The sequence below is a fragment of the Empidonax traillii genome, unplaced genomic scaffold (genome assembly GCF_003031625.1).
Source record: "Empidonax traillii isolate 1590-97213 ecotype Southwest subspecies unplaced genomic scaffold, ASM303162v1 scaffold19:size3308961, whole genome shotgun sequence".
Lineage (NCBI taxonomy): Eukaryota > Metazoa > Chordata > Aves > Passeriformes > Tyrannidae > Empidonax > Empidonax traillii.
The window spans coordinates 532,716-551,682 of NW_020955212.1; the positions used below are offsets into that span (position 1 = coordinate 532,716).

The 18,967-nt window shown below is 41.8% G+C and overlaps 2 protein-coding genes and 1 long non-coding RNA gene across 6 annotated transcripts in view; 1 reads left to right on the forward strand and 2 right to left on the reverse strand.

The window, feature by feature from the left end:
- CAPN7 (calpain 7) overlaps positions 1-10,294 on the forward strand; it is a 31,663-nt gene extending 21,369 nt beyond the window's left edge. For 2 of the 4 annotated variants that reach the window (XM_027897204.1, XM_027897225.1), the window contains 7 exons: positions 546-681; positions 1,099-1,174; positions 3,060-3,205; positions 3,877-3,939; positions 6,339-6,469; positions 7,661-7,753; positions 7,836-10,294. In XM_027897204.1, the coding sequence (XP_027753005.1) occupies positions 546-681; positions 1,099-1,174; positions 3,060-3,205; positions 3,877-3,939; positions 6,339-6,469; positions 7,661-7,753; positions 7,836-7,980 (790 nt within the window). In that variant the 3' untranslated portion in view covers positions 7,981-10,294. The remainder of the gene's footprint in view (positions 1-545; positions 682-1,098; positions 1,175-3,059; positions 3,206-3,876; positions 3,940-6,338; positions 6,470-7,660; positions 7,754-7,835) is intronic. The other 2 variants (XR_003572720.1, XM_027897217.1) reach the window with 2 other exon arrangements.
- A 2,114-nt stretch (positions 10,295-12,408) lies between these two features.
- Positions 12,409-12,930, reverse strand: LOC114064313. Its single transcript, XR_003572725.1, has 2 exons — positions 12,694-12,930; positions 12,409-12,640 (listed from the first exon to the last, which is right to left on the reverse strand). It is a non-coding gene; the product is annotated as an uncharacterized LOC114064313 (long non-coding RNA).
- A 136-nt stretch (positions 12,931-13,066) lies between these two features.
- Positions 13,067-18,967, reverse strand: part of SH3BP5 (SH3 domain binding protein 5) — a 53,051-nt gene continuing 47,150 nt past the window's right edge. Inside the window, exons 7-9 of the mRNA XM_027897235.1 lie at positions 18,730-18,949; positions 15,240-15,500; positions 13,067-14,532 (exon numbers count right to left, since the gene is read on the reverse strand). Coding sequence (XP_027753036.1) covers positions 14,351-14,532; positions 15,240-15,500; positions 18,730-18,949 — 663 coding nt within the window. The 3' untranslated portion in view covers positions 13,067-14,350. The remainder of the gene's footprint in view (positions 14,533-15,239; positions 15,501-18,729; positions 18,950-18,967) is intronic.

Consider the following 18,967-nt stretch of genomic DNA (forward strand, 5'->3'; position numbering starts at 1 on the left):
TCTGCAGTAGGGTACCTCAAAGATCTTTAACACTTCCTGCAGGGCACCCTTCCAGACATGAAACAGATCAAATTTTAAAATAAAAAATTTAAAATTGCCTCAATAAAAGAACTGGATGAAAAAAATTGGCAAGCTTTTTGAATTAACCATGGCTTATGGATGGATTTCTGCAGCTACAGTATCTTAGGTTTTTTTCTTTTAATATTGGTGTAGGCAATCATGACTATAATATATGTGTAGCTCAGACTCCCTGAATGGTTCCATTTTTTTCTGGGCTTTGTGTGCTTGCAGTCACCAGCCAGGCTGTTTGTGTTTAGCATTTTTAATTATCACACATATATTGTAGTGAACTCATTTATAAAACAATGTTCTAAGATAATGCTTCTGACGAGACTGGATTCCATAACCACTGTCATAGATTCCAGTAGAAAATTAGGCTTCTTACTAATAATAGCTCGCTCTGTGTATAGGTAGGATTTGGAGTTAAGTTTCAAAGTATCAATTAGTTTCTTACTCATCTAACATCGTGTCTGTATCACTTTTAGTACCTGGGATGCAAAGCAGGGCCCGGTGAAGGATGCCTACAGCCTGGCCAACAATCCTCAGTACAAGCTGGAGGTGCAGTGTCCACAGGGTGGTGCTGCCGTCTGGGTCCTGCTCAGCAGGCACATCACTGACAAGGTGCTGGGTGCTTATTCCGTAAACCTTCCTGTTATTGGTATATTACTACTCCTGTTTCATGTTCATCCGTCTGTGCCTGTGTGTGTATGTATAAATTTTAAATTCAGCAGGTACACATATCTAAAATTGAAATAGACCCAGAGTTACATTTGAGCTAAGTGGTTCTTCTCCACCATAGAGGTTTTGAAGTAATTTTGTATCCTGGGGCCTGAATAGGTTAAATTAGCAGCAATTTATTTATTTCAGGCATTTTAAAAACTATTGCACTGGGTATCTCAGTAAATATAAATATCAGATCGTATCATGCAGTGATCAAAAGGGATGGTAGATGTGTCCTTGTCTCTAATTAAGCATTAATTATGTTTCACAGAAGGGTACAATCTGCTTGATTTGTGCGTTTGGTTGGTTTTTTTACAGGACGACTTTGCACACAATCGGGAATTCATTACAATGGTTGTGTACAAGACTGATGGCAAAAAAGTTTACTATCCAGGTTAGTGTACCTTAATTGTCAAAATTATATTATTATATATGAAGAATTACAAAGAATTTTGTGGAGAGGAAAGGCGTTTTTTTGCTTTAAGACTAGATGCCTCACTAAGAGGTCAGTCTTATGAAATAGTTGTTTAGCTCTGTTTGATCACCTTCAGCAGTCTACACTGAAAGAATAAGCACACTAAGAGATCTACACAGTCCTGCTGACACTTACTTTGCTGCAGCATTTTCTTTATTCTTCTGTTTATTTTGCAGTGGCAGTACTTAATGCTTAGCGGGAACAGATGCTGTGCTTCTGTTTCTCTGATAGCATAATTATTTCCTGCATTTGTGAAATTACTTAAAGGTCTACAGCTTCCACTAAATGAAAATAATCAAGGTTAATTGTTCTGTGAATTTGGCTTAATAAAGTACCTAAAGCAAGCTTATGAGATACAGGTGAACGCTTCAATATATTTCCAGGAATATTTAAGAAAAATACTTAGATGTTCAAATTTTATCAAAATACCAGTCTTAGTCATTATATATCAGATTCTGCTCACCTTGAGAAAAAGGGTTTGGCTTTTGGAGCTTTTGCTGTAGCTGTGAAAAAGCCAAGTATGCTTTATTTCAAGACAGATAGCAGATCTGAAACACAGGCTGAGACACGCTGGTAAGTGTTGCATTGCTCGCATCTGGTCTTGTTCAGTGAACTCTGCTGACCAATTTCCCTAGAATCCAAGCTGTCTTTCTGCTGAAAGCATCTGTTGAGACCTGACCAAACCATCACCTGTTTTTGCAAGAGCTGATTTTCTTAAAGCATCTGCTTCTCCTTACAGCCCAAGACTTGCTTCTGGTTTTGCTAGTAATTGCAGCAGTGCTTATTTTACATGAGTCTCACTGAAAACATTCTTAAGTTGGCAAACCAGACACGTTGTGTAGTGGAGGGAATTCTGCTGTGCTTGAAGGAGACAGTCTCCTAGCAAGATCACTAGCAAGAACTGAATGATTCATGTTTTGTCTTGCTACCCAAACTCTTTTAAAAACTTTTCATCTCACGAGCTCAAACTTGTTTAAAACCTTTTTCCATGGAAATAGATTGGTCAAGCTGCAGTATTATTTTTAACCATCTGTTAAAATAAGATCAGAACAAAGCAGGTTAATCCTTTGGCAGCAAGGGCCGAGATTTCCCGTTCCTAAGCTTCTTATTGTTTTATATTAATCCTTTCCCCTCTCCCATGTTGCTTTGTGGAAGGAAATAAAAGGACCTGATCCTCGGCCTGTTGAAGTAATTGGCTAGATTTGGTCCTGCTTCACTGAAATTAAAAGAAGTCTGGAAAGAACCAATTAGAGGCCAAATAACAAATTACATTGTCTAATTGTAAAATCAAACATTTAGGATGTTTCTAAGTACCACATGTGCGTTGGTACTGGGATGCAAATACATCTGTGTAAGGATATGGGGAGAAAAAGTGTGTGTGATGTAGTCAAAAGAATTAACATGTTTTAAGTCTTGTTTACCCAGTGGCCAAAGATTTTGGCAGCTTGCATTCTGGAACTGTCCAGCCAATGGAGAAGGAACAGACACCTCAGAGATTTTTTTAAAGAGTGCTCAAACGTTCCTTGTCTTTCTCGTGAAATTTCATGATCACATATAGGTCTTATTTGTGACATCGGTGGGGGACAGATAAGCAGTTCTTGCAAGTCTTGAGATTTAAGCTGTACTTCCCAAGCGCAGAATATGTGTCCTGCCATGTGTGATGTACCTCTCCTGAAAAAAAGCAGTTGCTCTTAAGATTATATGTCCTTTTTATAAGTCTTGAGGCTCTGTTTTGAAAGCACTCAGGTCTGTTCACTTTGTGAATTTTTTGATCCAGAAAAATGTTCGTCCTTTTCTTTTTCAGCTGATCCTCCTCCATATATCGATGGTATTCGGATCAACAGTCCTCATTATCTGACTAAGATTAAGTTGACCTCTCCAGGGCCCCATACATTTACCTTAGTGGTGTCCCAGTATGAGAAACAAAACACTATCCATTACACCATCAGGGTATGTGCTGTTGGTTTCATAATGAATGTAAGCAATTAAACTATAAGGCATCCTTTATTTTTAAATTTGATTAAAAAGTGTAATTCTGGGTCCATATTGCTATTTTGGGGAGGGGAGGCTATGATTGATGGAGTAGAACCTCTGGATGAAGTGTTTGATCACACTCTCTGTTTGTAGTTAAGACAGCATGCACGCGTTTAGCAATGAAATTTCAGTAATGAAATCAGCTGAAAAATACTCTTATTTCCTAGAATAAAAAAATCTGTGTACAGGCAGATCATTGGCTCTCTGTGTATCCAAAATATGCCCATTTTAGATCCCAGTTAAGATTTTAAATTTTTTTGACTTCCCTAAGTCTTTGGACTTAGTATTTGGTTTTTCTCTAACTGCTGAGTCACGTGGTGGTCAATACTAGATACCTCTTTTTGTCACTTAAAAATAATGTTTCCATTTTGCCTTTTGTTTAAATAAAAACTAAGTAGAACTAAGTCTTGTTAGTCCCAGCACTGTTCAGGATTTTGAGTCTGACACAGGATCGTCTGATGGGCAATATGGGCATGAAGTGAACAAGTATCTAAAAATTTGTGTAAGCAATTATTTTTTGATTTGTCATGATTTCATATGAAAAGTGCAAGGTGAAATTGTGACCTGCTGCTTCTTGTACAACACAGGTGTACTCCTTGTGCAAGTTCACCTTTTCCAAGATTCCTACACCTTACACCATTTCCAAACGGGTAAGGAAACATTTTATTTTATGGGTCACTGGATAATAATTCTGGTTTGGCTTTTCCGTATTTGCGACGTACAAGGTTTTGAAATATATTTTTATACTACTTCTCCACCTTCACTGCAGAGTGTGCTGTTGCAGCTGTGCCATTGCAGACATTCTGCAAAGCCTTTGTAGAATAGACTGGCCTTTAGAACCTGTACCCTAGTAAGTCATCTCTCTGCAGAGATCAGATTGTGCTTGTAATGCTACAGAGTAAAAGCACCACAAAAGCATGGACTGTCTCCCCTTGGGAGAACTGGGTGATTTTCTTGGGAAAACTCTTGGCATGATGGGACAAAATCAGTAAACTGAAGGCACCACTAGCAGGACTGTGACAAACCAACTTAAGATGGCAATATCACAATACTTACAGTTCCTAAATTTTGCAGATGTCTCAAAGGTTTGTAATTATTGGGATAAGCACTCCCATTGCCAAACAGGATGAAAGCAATAAACCCATGGTACATTTCATGTAAAAATGCTCCCCAAAAGTACAGTAAAAAAAAAAAGTAAGAGTGAAAAACTTGACTGAAACTAAGTGAGAAGCCCAGGCAGTTTTGGGGCCAGCTGCTGTTCATATTTCAGCTGTCAGTGTGAGCTGCACTTACACCTTCAGCTGAAGTATAAATATAGCCAAGAACTCACAGGATAGAGTGACTTGCATGTATTTTCATATACTGGCAATTTTACCCCCAAGAAAGAATAAGCCAGCAGCTCTTAACTTTAACTATGTACCTACCATGCATACCCCGGGGAATCTACTATACTCAGAAGTCTTCTCTTCAAATAATAACTTCTTCAAGAAGAGGGAAACAAGGGAGTTTGAGCCACGGTGGAACAGTCCATTTTCTAGGACACTTGTGCCTGAAGCCAAGGCTTGCATGACTTTGTGTGGTCAGGGGCACACGCTGGCTTGCAGCGAGGCTCTCGAGTTCAGACAGTGTTCCACACCAGCTGTTATTTCTGGAACAGCCCCTTGAAGCTAGCCTGTTCTGGAGAATGGTGAGTGACTAGAGAGATTCCTGGGGACAGTGAGATGATTTGCTTAGTTCTTCCAAGAAACCATTGTCCTTTATTGCTTGTAAAAACTGGGCTTACTTTGAGCGAGTGCTTTAGGAGATCAAAAATGCATTAAAGGTACCAGTCAGTTTGAGGAAGAACATCTGTTTTATGTTGTACTGTGTTTCAAAAGAAAATTAAGTATGTGGAAACCTCCAGTTAATGATTTGAATATGTCTGCCTAGTATTCAAAAAAAAAAAAAAAAGAGGCATGTTCTAGCTATCCAAGGCCAACTCTGTCTTTAGGATTAAATACAAAAATTTAGTTGTCTGTATTTAATGCGTCTTTTATGCTTGCTTAGCGGTCATCATGTTTAAAAGCAAGCAGAGAACTAATACAAAGTTTACCCATAAAAGAAAGTTCTGTTAGATGTCCTATACTCGAGTCGAGTGGTCACCTCTGGAGCTCACCAAGCCCTAGTGTGATTCCTGGAATTAAGTGCAGCAGAGGTAGAAAAGGGCTGGAAAGCTTAACAGCACACACAGAGTTTTATGTTCCTGGGTAGCAGCATGGTAGGGGGAGAAATCCCCCTTGCTTCCAAACTTGCTGTGTTTGAGGTTTTTTGACACTGAATAAAGCAATTAAATCACGAGGAAAAATGTTTCCCCTTGTTGGTTTGACAGAAAGGGGAGGGAAGTAACAGGAGAAATGGATCTCAGCTATAAATTTGTGTGAATGCCTGGCATGTCTTACGAGTCTAACCTTTCAGTTTAATGACTAGCAGGAGGAACTTGGAAACAGATGGCCTGTTTCTCAAAGTCTGAGCAGCAACTTTCCTCTTGTGTGTCTTTTTCTTTGCAGAATCTATCCTTATGGTTATCTTGTCACTGCAGTGCTGGTTCTCAGAGAGCATAGATGTGATGGACAGGGCTGGAGGCAGCGATTTTTAAAAGCAAAGGTTACACCACCATTACTGTTGTACTTCCTGTATCACTGCTGCTTCTCATTTAGCCCGACAGAGAAGTGTCTGAGAAAAAAAAAAATAACCTGCATAGTCTAGCAGGCATGGGATAGATGGGGATATAGATCTGTCATAGTCAGAAACAGTCACGTGTTACTTATGTAATATAAGCTGAAAAGGTACAGTACCCTTCCAAGGGATGTAAGGCTTTGATCAAGGGGAGTGGAGGACAGCAGTGAAACTTGGAATACTTAACATGGTCTTTCCCTTCCCTTTAAAAATTAGGAGAGCTTACTAAAGTCAGTGACCTCTAAAGTGAGAGGAGCCTCTACTCTTGATTGTGTTTATATGTAAGCAACACAAATCCTCAGGATATATTTTCTGTACTTTTGACTTCCTTCAGGTTAATGGACAGTGGAAAGGTCACAGTGCTGGAGGATGTGGAAACTTCAGAGACACCTACAAAAATAACCCCATTTATCAAATCCAGCTAGACAAGAATGGACCATTGCTAATTGAACTACGGGGACCGAGGTTTGTAGAGCATAAGCATGCATCAACACAGTGAGAGCATTGCAGCTAAAGATAAAGCTTGGTCAGTGTCCTCTTGGGGGGAGGGTGGGAAGCTCACAGAAAATCCAGAAAACAAGGTGTCAGAGTTGGCTTGGATTTAATACTATTTATGTTTCTATCTTAACCATCAGTACTGTTTTAAACCTACATGTTTACTACTGAAAGAAATCCTTGACCCACGAGGCAAGCAGGAGCCTTCCTTTCTCTATAGCTCGGAGCAGAGTTAGGCCTTGTACAGAAGGGAAGAAGGTATAAAGGACTCTTTCCCCCTCTTAAACTGGTTATGATCATAATTCCTTTTCTTTTGTAGTACAGCTACTATGCAGGATACTAAACCCTTACAGGATCTCAGACATCTCTGAAAGTGCATTTATTCTATCAGTAGCAGCCCAGGACAAGTATTGGATCTGAGAGTCCTATAAAGTAGACCTATGCAGGTCAAATTCCTGTGACAAAATTAATGATTACCTCAAAATACCACTATTCAGAGCTTCTGAATAGCAGCATCTCCTAACCTGCAGTCAAGTGTTTATCTTTTGCAAAGCTGTACAGTGGGGCCCACAAAATGGCAGTACTTTTCTATCCATCTTCCCCTCCTTGAGGCAACTCCTTCTCTCATGAAATGAAGATGAGTGCAGAGGTGTGACTATACTGTTCCATGAATTGAGCAGTTTTTTGTATGCATTTTTTTCTGTACTTGCAGATCACACTTGGGTAGTTTGAATGACAGGGGCAGTGGTGCCTGTCACATGTGTTAACAGGCAAAGTGTCCCACGTTATATTGCAACATGAGAAATTCTGCTGAGATCACTGACACCGAGTCCACCCATAGCAATCAGATCACACCCCAGGATCTGTGCCATGTGGCACAGGAGTGTGTCTCCACAAGTTTAACTACTCGAAGTCTGCTAAAATGCAGAGGCAGGCTTCTAGCAGGCATTTTCCCTGTAGTCTAGTTCCAGACCTGAGTTGTGTTCTGTCTCCCTCCAAATTCTCTATTCATATCACAGTAAGTTTGACTTAATGTTTCTGTCACAAGCGTGACAGAACTTTTAGGTGTCTTTCAGTTATACTGTGAAGGTTTTAATAAATAGCCCTCTTTGTGGTAATCCTGATGACCCAGATGGCTGAAGTCTGTCGTGTCACTTGCAGGCAATACAGCGTTGGCTTTGAACTCATCACCGTCTCAACAGTAGGAGATCCTGGTTCCTATGGCTTTCACAAAAAGAGCAGTGGTGACTACAGGTAATAATACTCAGTGAAATCTGTACAGAGGTTTGAAACACTTGAGATCTTAATTTCTAACAGGTAGTTTTCTTTATCATAGGTGTGGATTTTGCTACTTGGAAGTGGAGAACATATTTGCTGGAGTTTACAACATCATCCCCACCACATTCCTGCCTCAACAAGAGGGTCCTTTTTTCTTAGATTTTAACAGTACTACTCCTCTTAAGGTGTCCCAGCTGCAGTGAGGAGACGACTTATCTGTGCAGTACTGTTTAAGGAGGTGGTTTTGATCTGTCCTACAGCCTGAGAACAGGTGAATAACCCTTCCTACACATATGCACAAAAGGCATTCTAAGTTATAGCCAAAAGCATGGAATCACTGATTGCCACTTAATTGTGGTAGGCAGTTAGCTGTGGGGTTTGCTGCTATGGTACTGGAGGGAGCACTGTTTCACAGGCTTGGGAATAGGCTAAAATGCATATATTCAAATGAACTGGCAGAACTCAATTTATTGCAATTTTTCCACACTTTGAATCAAAGTCCAGTGAGTTAGGAGAAAAACTAACACTGAAATTCCCTTCTCCCAGAATACAGGGTATATGGGTTAAAGATTTTATTCTTAAAAGTAAACATGTAAGAAAAAAATATTCTTGTGTATTTCTGCTTATTCAGTCTCAGGACCAAATAGCTTTTACTACATATTTGTGCTGCTATCTTGAATGTTTTCAGCATTGAACTGGTTCTCACCTCTAAATGTAAATTTACTACTGCTGAGCATGCAGTATTCCATGTGCCAACTTATCTGGAATATGTATATAGGAGTAAAAACTATTTCTAAGAGCATCACTCATGTTACATGTACTTTGAGAACTGTTAGTTCATATCTGTGTGACTTTAGTACATGACACAGCACAGGGTTCTCTCTGGTTTTTTTTCCTACTAGCTGCCAAACCTAGCTTGATTCTGATCAGCAGTAAGGACAGGGGGTTACCCAGCAGTAGCATAGAGAGAAAATGCAGCATAGACTTCCTTGAGCAGGTGTGAAAGATTTTCATCTGAAGATCCAGTCTAAGAGTCACTGTATCTACTCAGTTGCTGGGGGGGAGATGGGAAACTGCGCACCATCAGAAACCCAGCAAAGAAATGTCTCATTTTCATAATTTTTATAATTATTCAGCCTATAGGGAAGGATTATTTAAGCCTCTCCCCCTAATAAACCACAGCTGCAAGGAATGCACTGGCTGATTCCATTACACCAGACATCTTTGAAAAGGTACTTTTTTCCTTGGAAGTTGAAACCAGTGGATGAATTGAGCACTTGGCCACTGTCAACAACAGAGCAGGGTTAGAATTTTTAAGAAAACAGTGGAAGTGGGATTAATGCAGAATGAAAGCCTTTAATATGTGCTCTTCCTGTAGACCTATATACATTGTATCTGAAGAGGATTCAAGATAACCAAGTTTTTAATTTAATACCAACTGCCTTGCAGATCCTGAAATGCATTAAATTTTGGGTTGTTTCACAAAATTTATAATACTTGACAGCTGGGGGAAGAGGATGTTTTTAAAACAGCCACGGGAATTTTGCTGCCATTCATTCACATTAGTGTGCCAGTTTCCTAAGCAAAAAAGGTGGCATTTAAATCTTGTTTTAGAGCACAGGTGTCACTTGGCCATCAGGAAACTGAGCACACATTCTACAGGAGCACCAGAAATATCTGTGGGCTAAAACTACTCCCAGAAAAGTCTGCTGTTCGTCCTCTCCAGAAAGTACAAGATTCTTTTGTTTCTTTTCCTTCATCAGACAGCTGCTTAAGAAGTGTCTAGTGTTGAAAGGGCACTGATAGCTCCTGCCTTTGAAAACATGTCCCGCTGATGGCAGTTCTCTCCAAGGCCATCTGGGATAAGAAATTTGTGGCAGGTTTGTCACAGTGTGACTTACCTTCTTTTGCAGGGAAGTTTCTGCGTGGGCACAAGCTGAGCAAAGAAACAGATTAGGCTCATTGTAGTTATCCCTTGGCTTCTGGAATATGGGCCAAGGACTGCCTCATCTCTACAAAATGAAAGTTTCATTCAGCTCACATTTTCCCTACAGATTTCTGTTAAGTTTTTAGCTCAGGCTAAACCAGAATTGCAGTGGAGTCCTGCATGTATCTTATCACCTCTGACGTTAAAGGTAGTCAGTAAGTTCCAACTGAGAATCTTTTTGGCAGTACAAAATGCAGATGCCAGAACTGCCAGCTTTCAGTACCCAGTTCTTGCACATTCTCTGCTGTTTGAGATCAAGCTGGTAGACTTGCCTACAGTAAAACCTGTTGTTGTTCTTCAGTAGTTGGTTTCTACTCGGCAGGAAGGAGTTTTTCTTTCTTTTTTCCCCTCAGTACAAGCTACTGCCAAGCTTATGCTGCATGAAACGAGCATAAGGCTCAGCTTCCATTCTGTGCTGATCTAAAACTAAACTGAACTAAAAGCAAGAAATGTACTCACTGTCTGGCATTAAGGACAAAGGATCCTGTCCCAAGCAGGATGTGCTAATGTTTTTTACCTATACAGAACTGTCAGGGCTTGTCTCCATTTATGTACAGGATTTAGGATAAATGTCAGTCTTAGTTATATAAAACAAATTCTATTCAAATATTGCACCTGCATAGGCTACTAGAATGCCATTACTGTGCATTTCCTTTAAATATAGGACAGAACACTCAGGTGGACTATTTAAGAGGAACTACAAAATATTCTTAGAAATTCTAGTCTACAGATTCTGGTTATGGCAAATTGATTTTGCAACGAAGTTTTCTTGTCATTTTGTCTTAGGAAGAAACGTTAGCGTAAGCATTTAGGATTTGCTTTAATATTTTCTGTCAAATACATACTATTATATTTTTTCCACAAAGAAATCTGGAAAAATTATTGGGAAGTGAAGATTTTAACACAATCTCAGGTCACGGTCTAAGTTAAGCTTTTCTTTTCCCTATACTGTTTAGCATTTTTTGATCCATGACAGAGAACATAAGGTGCTGGGTTATGCAGTGAGACTTTTAGAAAGGAATATGACCTGTGCATGCAAAAATTTAAATAGCTGCCCAACAGAGGAATATTGGACATGTTATTTTACTTCCAGTTAGATAGTCATGCACCCCTTGACCCTTAAGTCTTCTCTGCCTCTAAACATACAATTCAAGCTTTTAAACATGGAAATCCACGGCCCCAACAAGCATCCTGCACTCCTAAGTTGATTGTCACACAGGATACAGTTCTGAACTACTGCCAGAACCACAGACAAGGGCATCACTGACAAAATAGAGGCCAGTTGCTGTAAGGGATTTTAAGAGGGTTTACACATTTTCTGATTCATTAAGGGAAGACTTTTACAAAGAAATGATTTTTAATTCTCTGTCAGCAGTGCAGAGGAATAACTGGATATAGACTCTCCAGAAGTATTGATGTTCTCTTATGCATTGCAAAGCCTTTTCTGTGTATTCCTTTGAAAATCCTACTTTAAAGCTCCATACATGACCCCATGATGCTGCTGTTTATAGCTCAGGTTGAGATACCCCTCCCAGTTTGTTTTTTTTTAAGGAAGACACAGGTTAGGCCTTGGTTAATCCAATCCCTTATTCTCAAAGACTCGGTGAGAGACAGTACCATGGATGAACAGTATCAACAGCTTCTATCCCATCTGCCCCATGAGTCTGAGTTCAGTCCTAGTCTCCTGCTGTGAGCTTTGTGTAACTATTTTGTACAGTAATTATGCACTTAACCACACCATCTCCGTGGTGTTTGAACAGCCAGCTATTTAGAATTAAGTCTGTGTACATACAGTAGAGGTTTTCATTGCTTCATCAAAAAGGACATTTAAATTGTTTGACAATACCAAAGAGAAGGAGAATTCCTAGGTTAACATTTGCTTCATACATTCTCACATCAGGGCAGCTGAAGTGATCATGTATACTTTGATACAGCAGAGGCTTATTTTTATACCCATGGAGGCAGCTACCATCCTGTTACACTTCAGAATCCATAAAGAGCTCCAACAGAAAAGTAACTGGGGAAAGCTTGTTCATTTGCTTGTAATCCATAGCAATGTTTGTTCATTTAAAAGTCTGTCACATTTATAATTATGGCTTTTATGAAGTTTAAAATAAAATGAGTTTTCCATTAATTTATTATAGACACACAGTTCTGCCTCTTTGCTTGTGTGTTTAAAGGGTGATTTACCTGCTAAGTCTGGAGGTCACCAAAGGAAGAAGGCTGCAGCACGGTCTTTCAACAAATCTCGTGGAAGTGTGGTGTAAAAGTAAGGGCAGGGTGGGTTCCACGTACTTCTGTGCTTCCTCATCGATGGTTTTACCCTGCTTGGAGCTGAACCCAATCAGGACATAGCAAGGCAGTGCACACACAACTGTTTTTATATCCTGATGGAATACAAAACTAATTCATTGCCTAAGCGCAGGGAGTTTGGGTTTCCAGTAAGAACTGGCACTATGAGAGGAGATGTGATAGAAAGAGAGGTTAAAAAAAAAAAAAAATCACCACCAAAACCCCATCCAAACAACCCAGGAAAATGTAACCAGCATTGACTGGGAGGTCTGCAAAAGTAAGATTCAACCACAAATGCCTCTGCAAATTTTTCTAACTGAATACAGCACAGACAATAGGTCAGCTACAAAAGTTTAAGTAAAAAGATTTAATGCAATGTGGCACTTTCTTTGCTGCTTTTCATTTCATATTTAATACTGCCTACCCCAGCTTTTCCCCCTGTAATGGTCACATCAGAAGATGGAACCACAGACTTCTTTCCTAAGCATTTTTTAGGCCTAAGAACGGCTAGCAATGAAAGATTTCAGCCTTCAGGTCTTCGGAAGATGTAAAAGTATAAATGTTTAAAGCTACTACAACTTAATCTCAAATCTTCATTCGCAAAGCCTAACCATGATGATGATGACTACAACTTAACAGCTATAACGTCTTGAATCTATTTTTTATGAAAATAGGATTCTTTACCTCCAATTCTGCACGGCCTTACAGCCAATTTCAGCAGCATCAGGTACAGAGGTGCTGTGTAACAGAGTATCTCCCCCCTTCTGCACACTAAGGGATTTTGGAAAACTGGACTAAAAAGCTCTGGTCTTGTGGCACAGTTCAGAATAAAAAGTGAATCACATATGCAGGGATTCAGGAAGCTGAACGGAGGCAACAGGGATTATAACACCAGAGTGTCTCCAGCCTGCAGTCTTCAGCTGGAAGGGGATACTTGGAGACTAAACTTGCTGCACGAGAAGATTCGGTTCCTAGAGCTTTAGATAAACTTCACTTGCACAAACTCAAAATGTGGAAAACAAAAATGTTTACTGTAGTGTGAAGAATTTTACATTAACTTTGAGAATAGATACACAAGCTGTGGCAGGGATGAAATACAACAGGACTGCAAAAACATAGAATAGAAAATACTTTGGGCATTACTAAAATTCCCATCAAATTAACAATATAAACTGACATTTTAGATAAAATGGTGCTTTCAGAAATGCTTAGTCACCAAAACTGAAGAGTCCTAGGATTTTTTTACTACCACTTATTAGCATAATTATCAGACACTACTACTGCCTAACAGCCGCTGGCAAAACATTCCCCGTGCCCTTTCTAGTTTTATTGAACACTTTCTCTAGGGCATACTACAATCCCAAGTCCCTTTAACAGTTATGAACCCCCACACAGTACAACCTACGGAGAAGCTTAAGAACACATTGTCAATCTACACTGGCAATTCCTTTTCTTCATGCATATTCCAAGGGCGAATCCCTTATCATAGCTGTCTGGGAAACATCTATGACTCCCATTTTTGAGGGAAAAAAAAAAAAAACCCAAACACCTAAAGTGCTGAAAAATAATACTTCACTTCTCAGGGGAGGGGAAGGGCAAGGGGCCAATCAACTCTTTTTGGTCACTGGAATCACCCACAGAGTCCAAGCCAGACTCAGGAAGGTGTCTAGAAAGGGCCTACCACTGCTGAGCATTACCATCCCCTTTCTGTCATCCGTCTGTTTTCTAAGCTTTTATAAGCATGACTCATTTTATCCTTTCTGTGAGCACCAAGGGAAGAGTGAAGGCTTTCAGACCCCACACATGCAACAGCTTTCCTGTATACAAAATATTTCTACAGTTTCAGCATAATACAGGCAAATACAGATGTTTAAAGAATATGCCACTTGTACTCAAGAGATCAGCTGTATCTAAAGAGCATTTCATTCTACAAAACCGAAGCCAAACCGCTTTCTGCAAATGTCTGGCTTGAATTTCAGACCCCCGACTGGCATGAATTTACACAGGAACATTACTTAGTTATTGCTTCAGCCAGGCTGCTACAAAACAATTTACAAAGTCTGTGAAATATGAGCACAGCTTAAACATTTGATAACTCGTCCGGCCTACAAAGGGTTTACTGAATAAAAACTTCAGCCCTCCACATCAATTAAACTTCTTAGTGCATTTTTAAATTCTCAGAGTAAACGCTTAGGATTTGGCATATATTATTGGCACGACGTTCTTCAAACACTTAGAAGTTCATGTATAAATATTTAGGACTCCCATTAATCAGGACAGGGCACAAGAAGGACTCAGCCAATCTGGGCAGCTTTTCTGCCCGCGCATATTCCCTCTTTGATTTTCATGCACTGAAGGGAGAGCTGCTTCATTCGGTTATCCAAAGCCAGCCCTTCAGTGGAGCTGCTCCTGGTGCTGCTCCTATTCTTGTTCACTCTGTCGCTCGTCTTGTTCTCAGCCCCTTCTGCCCTATCCCCTGCAAAGAAAGGATTAAACTGGATGTTAAGCCCAGATCTCATTCTGCGAGTTAAGCTTCAAGCGAGTGCTTCTGCAGTTTCCTTTGCCAAAGCGAGCAAAAAAATTGCAGGAGCAGGAGCAAAATGCTTTAAATGAAACCAAAGTTGTCGCTTGTGCACTGCATCAGCAAATTGATCAACACAGCCTTAGGCCAGAGCACACAAGAGTGATGGTAATCCTTTAGTCTGAATTAGTCAGCCAGGGCTGGCAGAGCCTGCAAGAGGTTCCTTTTGGCACATTATTTTTTGTGGGTATTTTGTTTGTTGTATTCGCCCCCCCCCCCCAAGCAAGATTTTCACCAAGCAGGACAATAATTTTTTTAAAAATAAATAAGGATAAATCAGGATATAAATTGTAGGACTCGCGTTGTCCTTCAAATGAATGTCATATCAGAATCCCACTAAACACTTACTTCGTGAGACACCTCAAACCCCTCCACTAAGACAGAACTGGGGAACATTTCCAGCCAGGAGAACAATAATTAAAGCATTTTTGATGTCGCTTAACTTTGAGACACGGGGCCTTCAAGAACTGCCTTCCCCAAGGAAGAGGCCAGCAGGTCAGAGCTCAGTGAGCTGGCACACACCTAAGGGAGCTGAGAAGGTTTTCCTGCTCCCTTTATAAAGCTGAGAAAGATTGGCCCAGGGCGTGTCCAGCCATGCGTACCTCTTTCAGCTTCGCACTCGGGGGAGGACGCCCCACTGCATTCGCTTCGGGGGCCGAGGACAGGAAAGATCATCCCGAACTCGGAGAGGGATACAGGGCTGGGCAGATCCAGGCTTCCAGGTCGTGTCGCAGGAGGAATCTGAGTGGGCACCTCGCAGGGACTCGTAGGACCAGAGCTGAAACTGGACACCGACTGAGTTTCTGAATCCTCTTCGGATACAAAGCTGCTGCCATTATCATCCTCAAATACTTCTGAAGCCACTGCAATGTTCAGAGAATATCCCAGTCAGTAGTTGCACCCTCTCTCCCGCACCTTCCCCAGCGCAGGCAGTTTCCCAGGTTTCCATCTTCATACACAAACGTGCTGCTAACCCACGGGCTGCCTCCTCTGGTTCTCTGTGTCCTGTGCAAAGCCCCAACCTGGTTCTGCTCCAAGGAAGAGCCCACCTGCCAGCCAGGCTTACAAGACCAGCTTTACAGTAGCTACTCTTGGATTTTTACTGGCCCTGCTCCCCCTGCCCATCTGGCCTTGTGCACTCGAGGTCTTCACTACACAACTTAGGCCAGGGCCTAATCCCCTGTGTTTGCCTCGCCCAGCATCATTATCCTAGTACAGACTCCTGGTTATTTAAGGCACTAATTAGAAAGACATAGCTCCCAGGGCAGATTGCTTCCACCTCATCTTCACACACTTGCAGTTAATATCCAGCACGGACTCCCAGGATCTCTTTTTGGATGAGGATCACCAAGCAACATCAAATTAAAAAAAGTCCCACCCACATGTATTCTTTTCCCTGTTCATATTTGCTCAAATCTGAGTTCTAATTAAAGCAAACCAGCTCTGAGCTGTCTGGCTAGATTAAGCTGCAGGGTCTTTATTAGCAACCAGAGGAGAAACACGTTAAAGAAGATTCCATTTTGTGCAACATAGGGGTGTACATTTTGCTAAAATTCAACACACTTCAGGCATGGCTCATTGCAGGATGGGGACCTATGAACCAAAGACTTCTGCACACAAGTAGCCCTGCTGGGATCAGCAGGTTCTTTATGTGCAACAGACTCTACACAACAGAAGCGTGTGCTGGAATCACACTGGCCTGAAGATGTCCCACAGAGAGCAAGACGTGTCCAGTGACCTGAGGTTATCTTCAATTCCACCTCCTTCTGATTCCCACCCTTGCTAGTGAGGTTCAGAACCGTCTTGGAAAAGCAGCAGGAGCAAAGCAGCAGCATTAATAAAACAGCTCAAAGGAGAAGACTCAAGGTAGTTTTTCTGTTACCCCAAGAGCCCAGGGCTCACGTGCACCACTCGGACACGAAAGTGCCGACAGAGGCAGCCACCAACGTGGTTATTGCAGGGATGTCCAGCCTCTTTCTGCTGGATCTGCACATTGCAGAACTGTACTTACACGTTGCAGAATTGACTGAAAAGGCTTCAAACGTGAAATGGATAACAGCATTATCCACCTTCCTGAGCCCCCTCTAGGGCACTTTGTGCTCAGAGACAGTTTTTCTTGTGGTTTTTGTGCTTTATTTTTAATGATGTCAAATACAAGACTGCAGAGTGGCCTTCTCACTTGCTGCATTTTATCAATATATGGTGAGCAATACACAAAACTTTGCAGAGGGTGAAAGCAAAGAAGGGGGGGGGGGGAAATGTTTCCAATTACAGAGTCCTCTACTTGGCAAGAAGCACTGACATCAGCCAGTCTACAAGCAGCACAGCTTAAACTGTAGCTTACTTTCCACCATCTATACTTACTGTAAAACACAGGAGCATCTGCAAGGGCCAAGACACTCTTGCTGATGGCAAGGTGTTTTACTCAACTCTGGCAGACAGAAATCAAGATATAAAAGGACCTTGGTGGAAACCTCCCTTCACATTACATAACTCATCCAGGCTATTTTAGTTACTGAGTCTGGCAGGCTGCTAGTCCTGCCCTGTTGTAACCCAGTTGTGCTGGCACTAGGCACAGCCTGAAGTCCTTCCACCTATATCAGATTGTGCAATTAAAAGAGAGGGACGAGCCCATGCTGCCAGTCCTTGCCTACAGCCTCAGCAGTAACCAGGAGAGCCAGTAACTCGCTCTGAATTCACTTTTTCTGGCTCTTCCTGCCCCTATATCCCAGGCCTCTGAACTCCTTCAGCACAAGAAAACCTTAATTCAGTTAAGCTAAGGCTTTCAGGAGGCCTTCTACATGAGGAGGGGGGACTTGCAGGTATCCAAAGAGGCAATTGCTGCCAAAGTCAGGAAGGCTCAACCTTGGGAATTCAGGGTGGCAGAAGACAAGCAGCCACATGGAAACCCCACTGCATCAGCTGGCCCAGACACTAGCAGCAACTCAGGCCCCAGTTGCACAGTACTGAGTTGAGAGCTTCAACACATCATGCAGAAAGTCCTGCCAGTGCAGAGGTCAAGCACCAGGCCAGAGCTGCCTCCCAGCTCCCACAGCACAGACAGGCTTCACCACAGACCTACAAGACCTAAGTGCCAGTATGTACCAATGTCTATGGGGAAAGTGCATTTTCAGCCTTTGGGCACCAGGGTTGTGCAATTATGAACTCCTGCAATCCTGACCTAGACTTTTCCCTGCAGAAATGGAGCTGAAATTCAAATTAAATTGGAATTTGTGGGACTGGGCAGCAGAAAAAGTCTTTCTGCATCAAGAAAGGGAGAAAGTGTCCATGAGGGAGGCAAAAGTAGGCCACGTGCAATGGCCATCTATCCACTTTCACCCAGAGCCAGGACAAACGCAAACTCTAAATACAACAGACTTTGCAACGCAAGGTCCCCATGTACCATCAGAAAGCAGAGGTTACCTAGCTTGCTTGGAGCATGCTGCTGCCACCCATCTCATACAGGGCCACTCAGCACACTGCATCAGCATATTGCTGCGTCTTCACTTCCCTTGTTCGCAGCACACGTGCTCTGCTGAGATCACATCTTGGAAAAGATCCTGCAGTGCGAAGGAGCTTATCCTTACATGCTTCTGTGCAAGCATCACACCCTTCTGTAGTGCTGTAGCTGCAACTTTAGTTCCTCTGCCACAGGCCCAACAGTGGAAGACAAGCACTTGATCCAAAAGGTCTGTTCCCAAACAGCAGTGCCACCTCAGCAACCCGGCTGAATGATCTGCGACAGCCTGAGACCACCTCGGGCAAGTCACCCACAGCAGCATCATTGGCCTAAAAATTGGATGCACGCTCTGAAGTGTGTTAATTTTGCTCCTTTCATATAGCACTGTACAAAAAACAACAGTGATGCTAAGGGAACAGCTGATGCACTTCAACTCATAACCCTTTCCCTCGAAAACTGGCTGTAAAAGAACGCGATCAACTCCTGTAATAACAAGAAGCATAACGACTTAGCCACAGTCCCACAACAGCCAGCAAATTTCAAAACTGCAGAATACACAGAGCAGTCTTAATCTTAGCATTTCTTACGATGCCCATGGGATATTCCCAAGCACGGCAGTGCTCCATACTCACTGGAGACGGTGTCAGACTCCGGTTTAGTTGTTGACAGGTCTTCCACAGAGGTATTGCAGCCTTCAGCACCCACGCCACATCCTCTGGGCCCCATGGCAGTGGACCTTCTCCTCTCATGAATCTCATCTGAGATCATCTCCAGATTTTTCAAGGCAGTCTTATACTCTCCCTTTGCCAGGGCCAGTTTTGCCTGCAGGTCATCCACTGTTTTCTTCAGTTGCTAACAAGGAAGACAGGT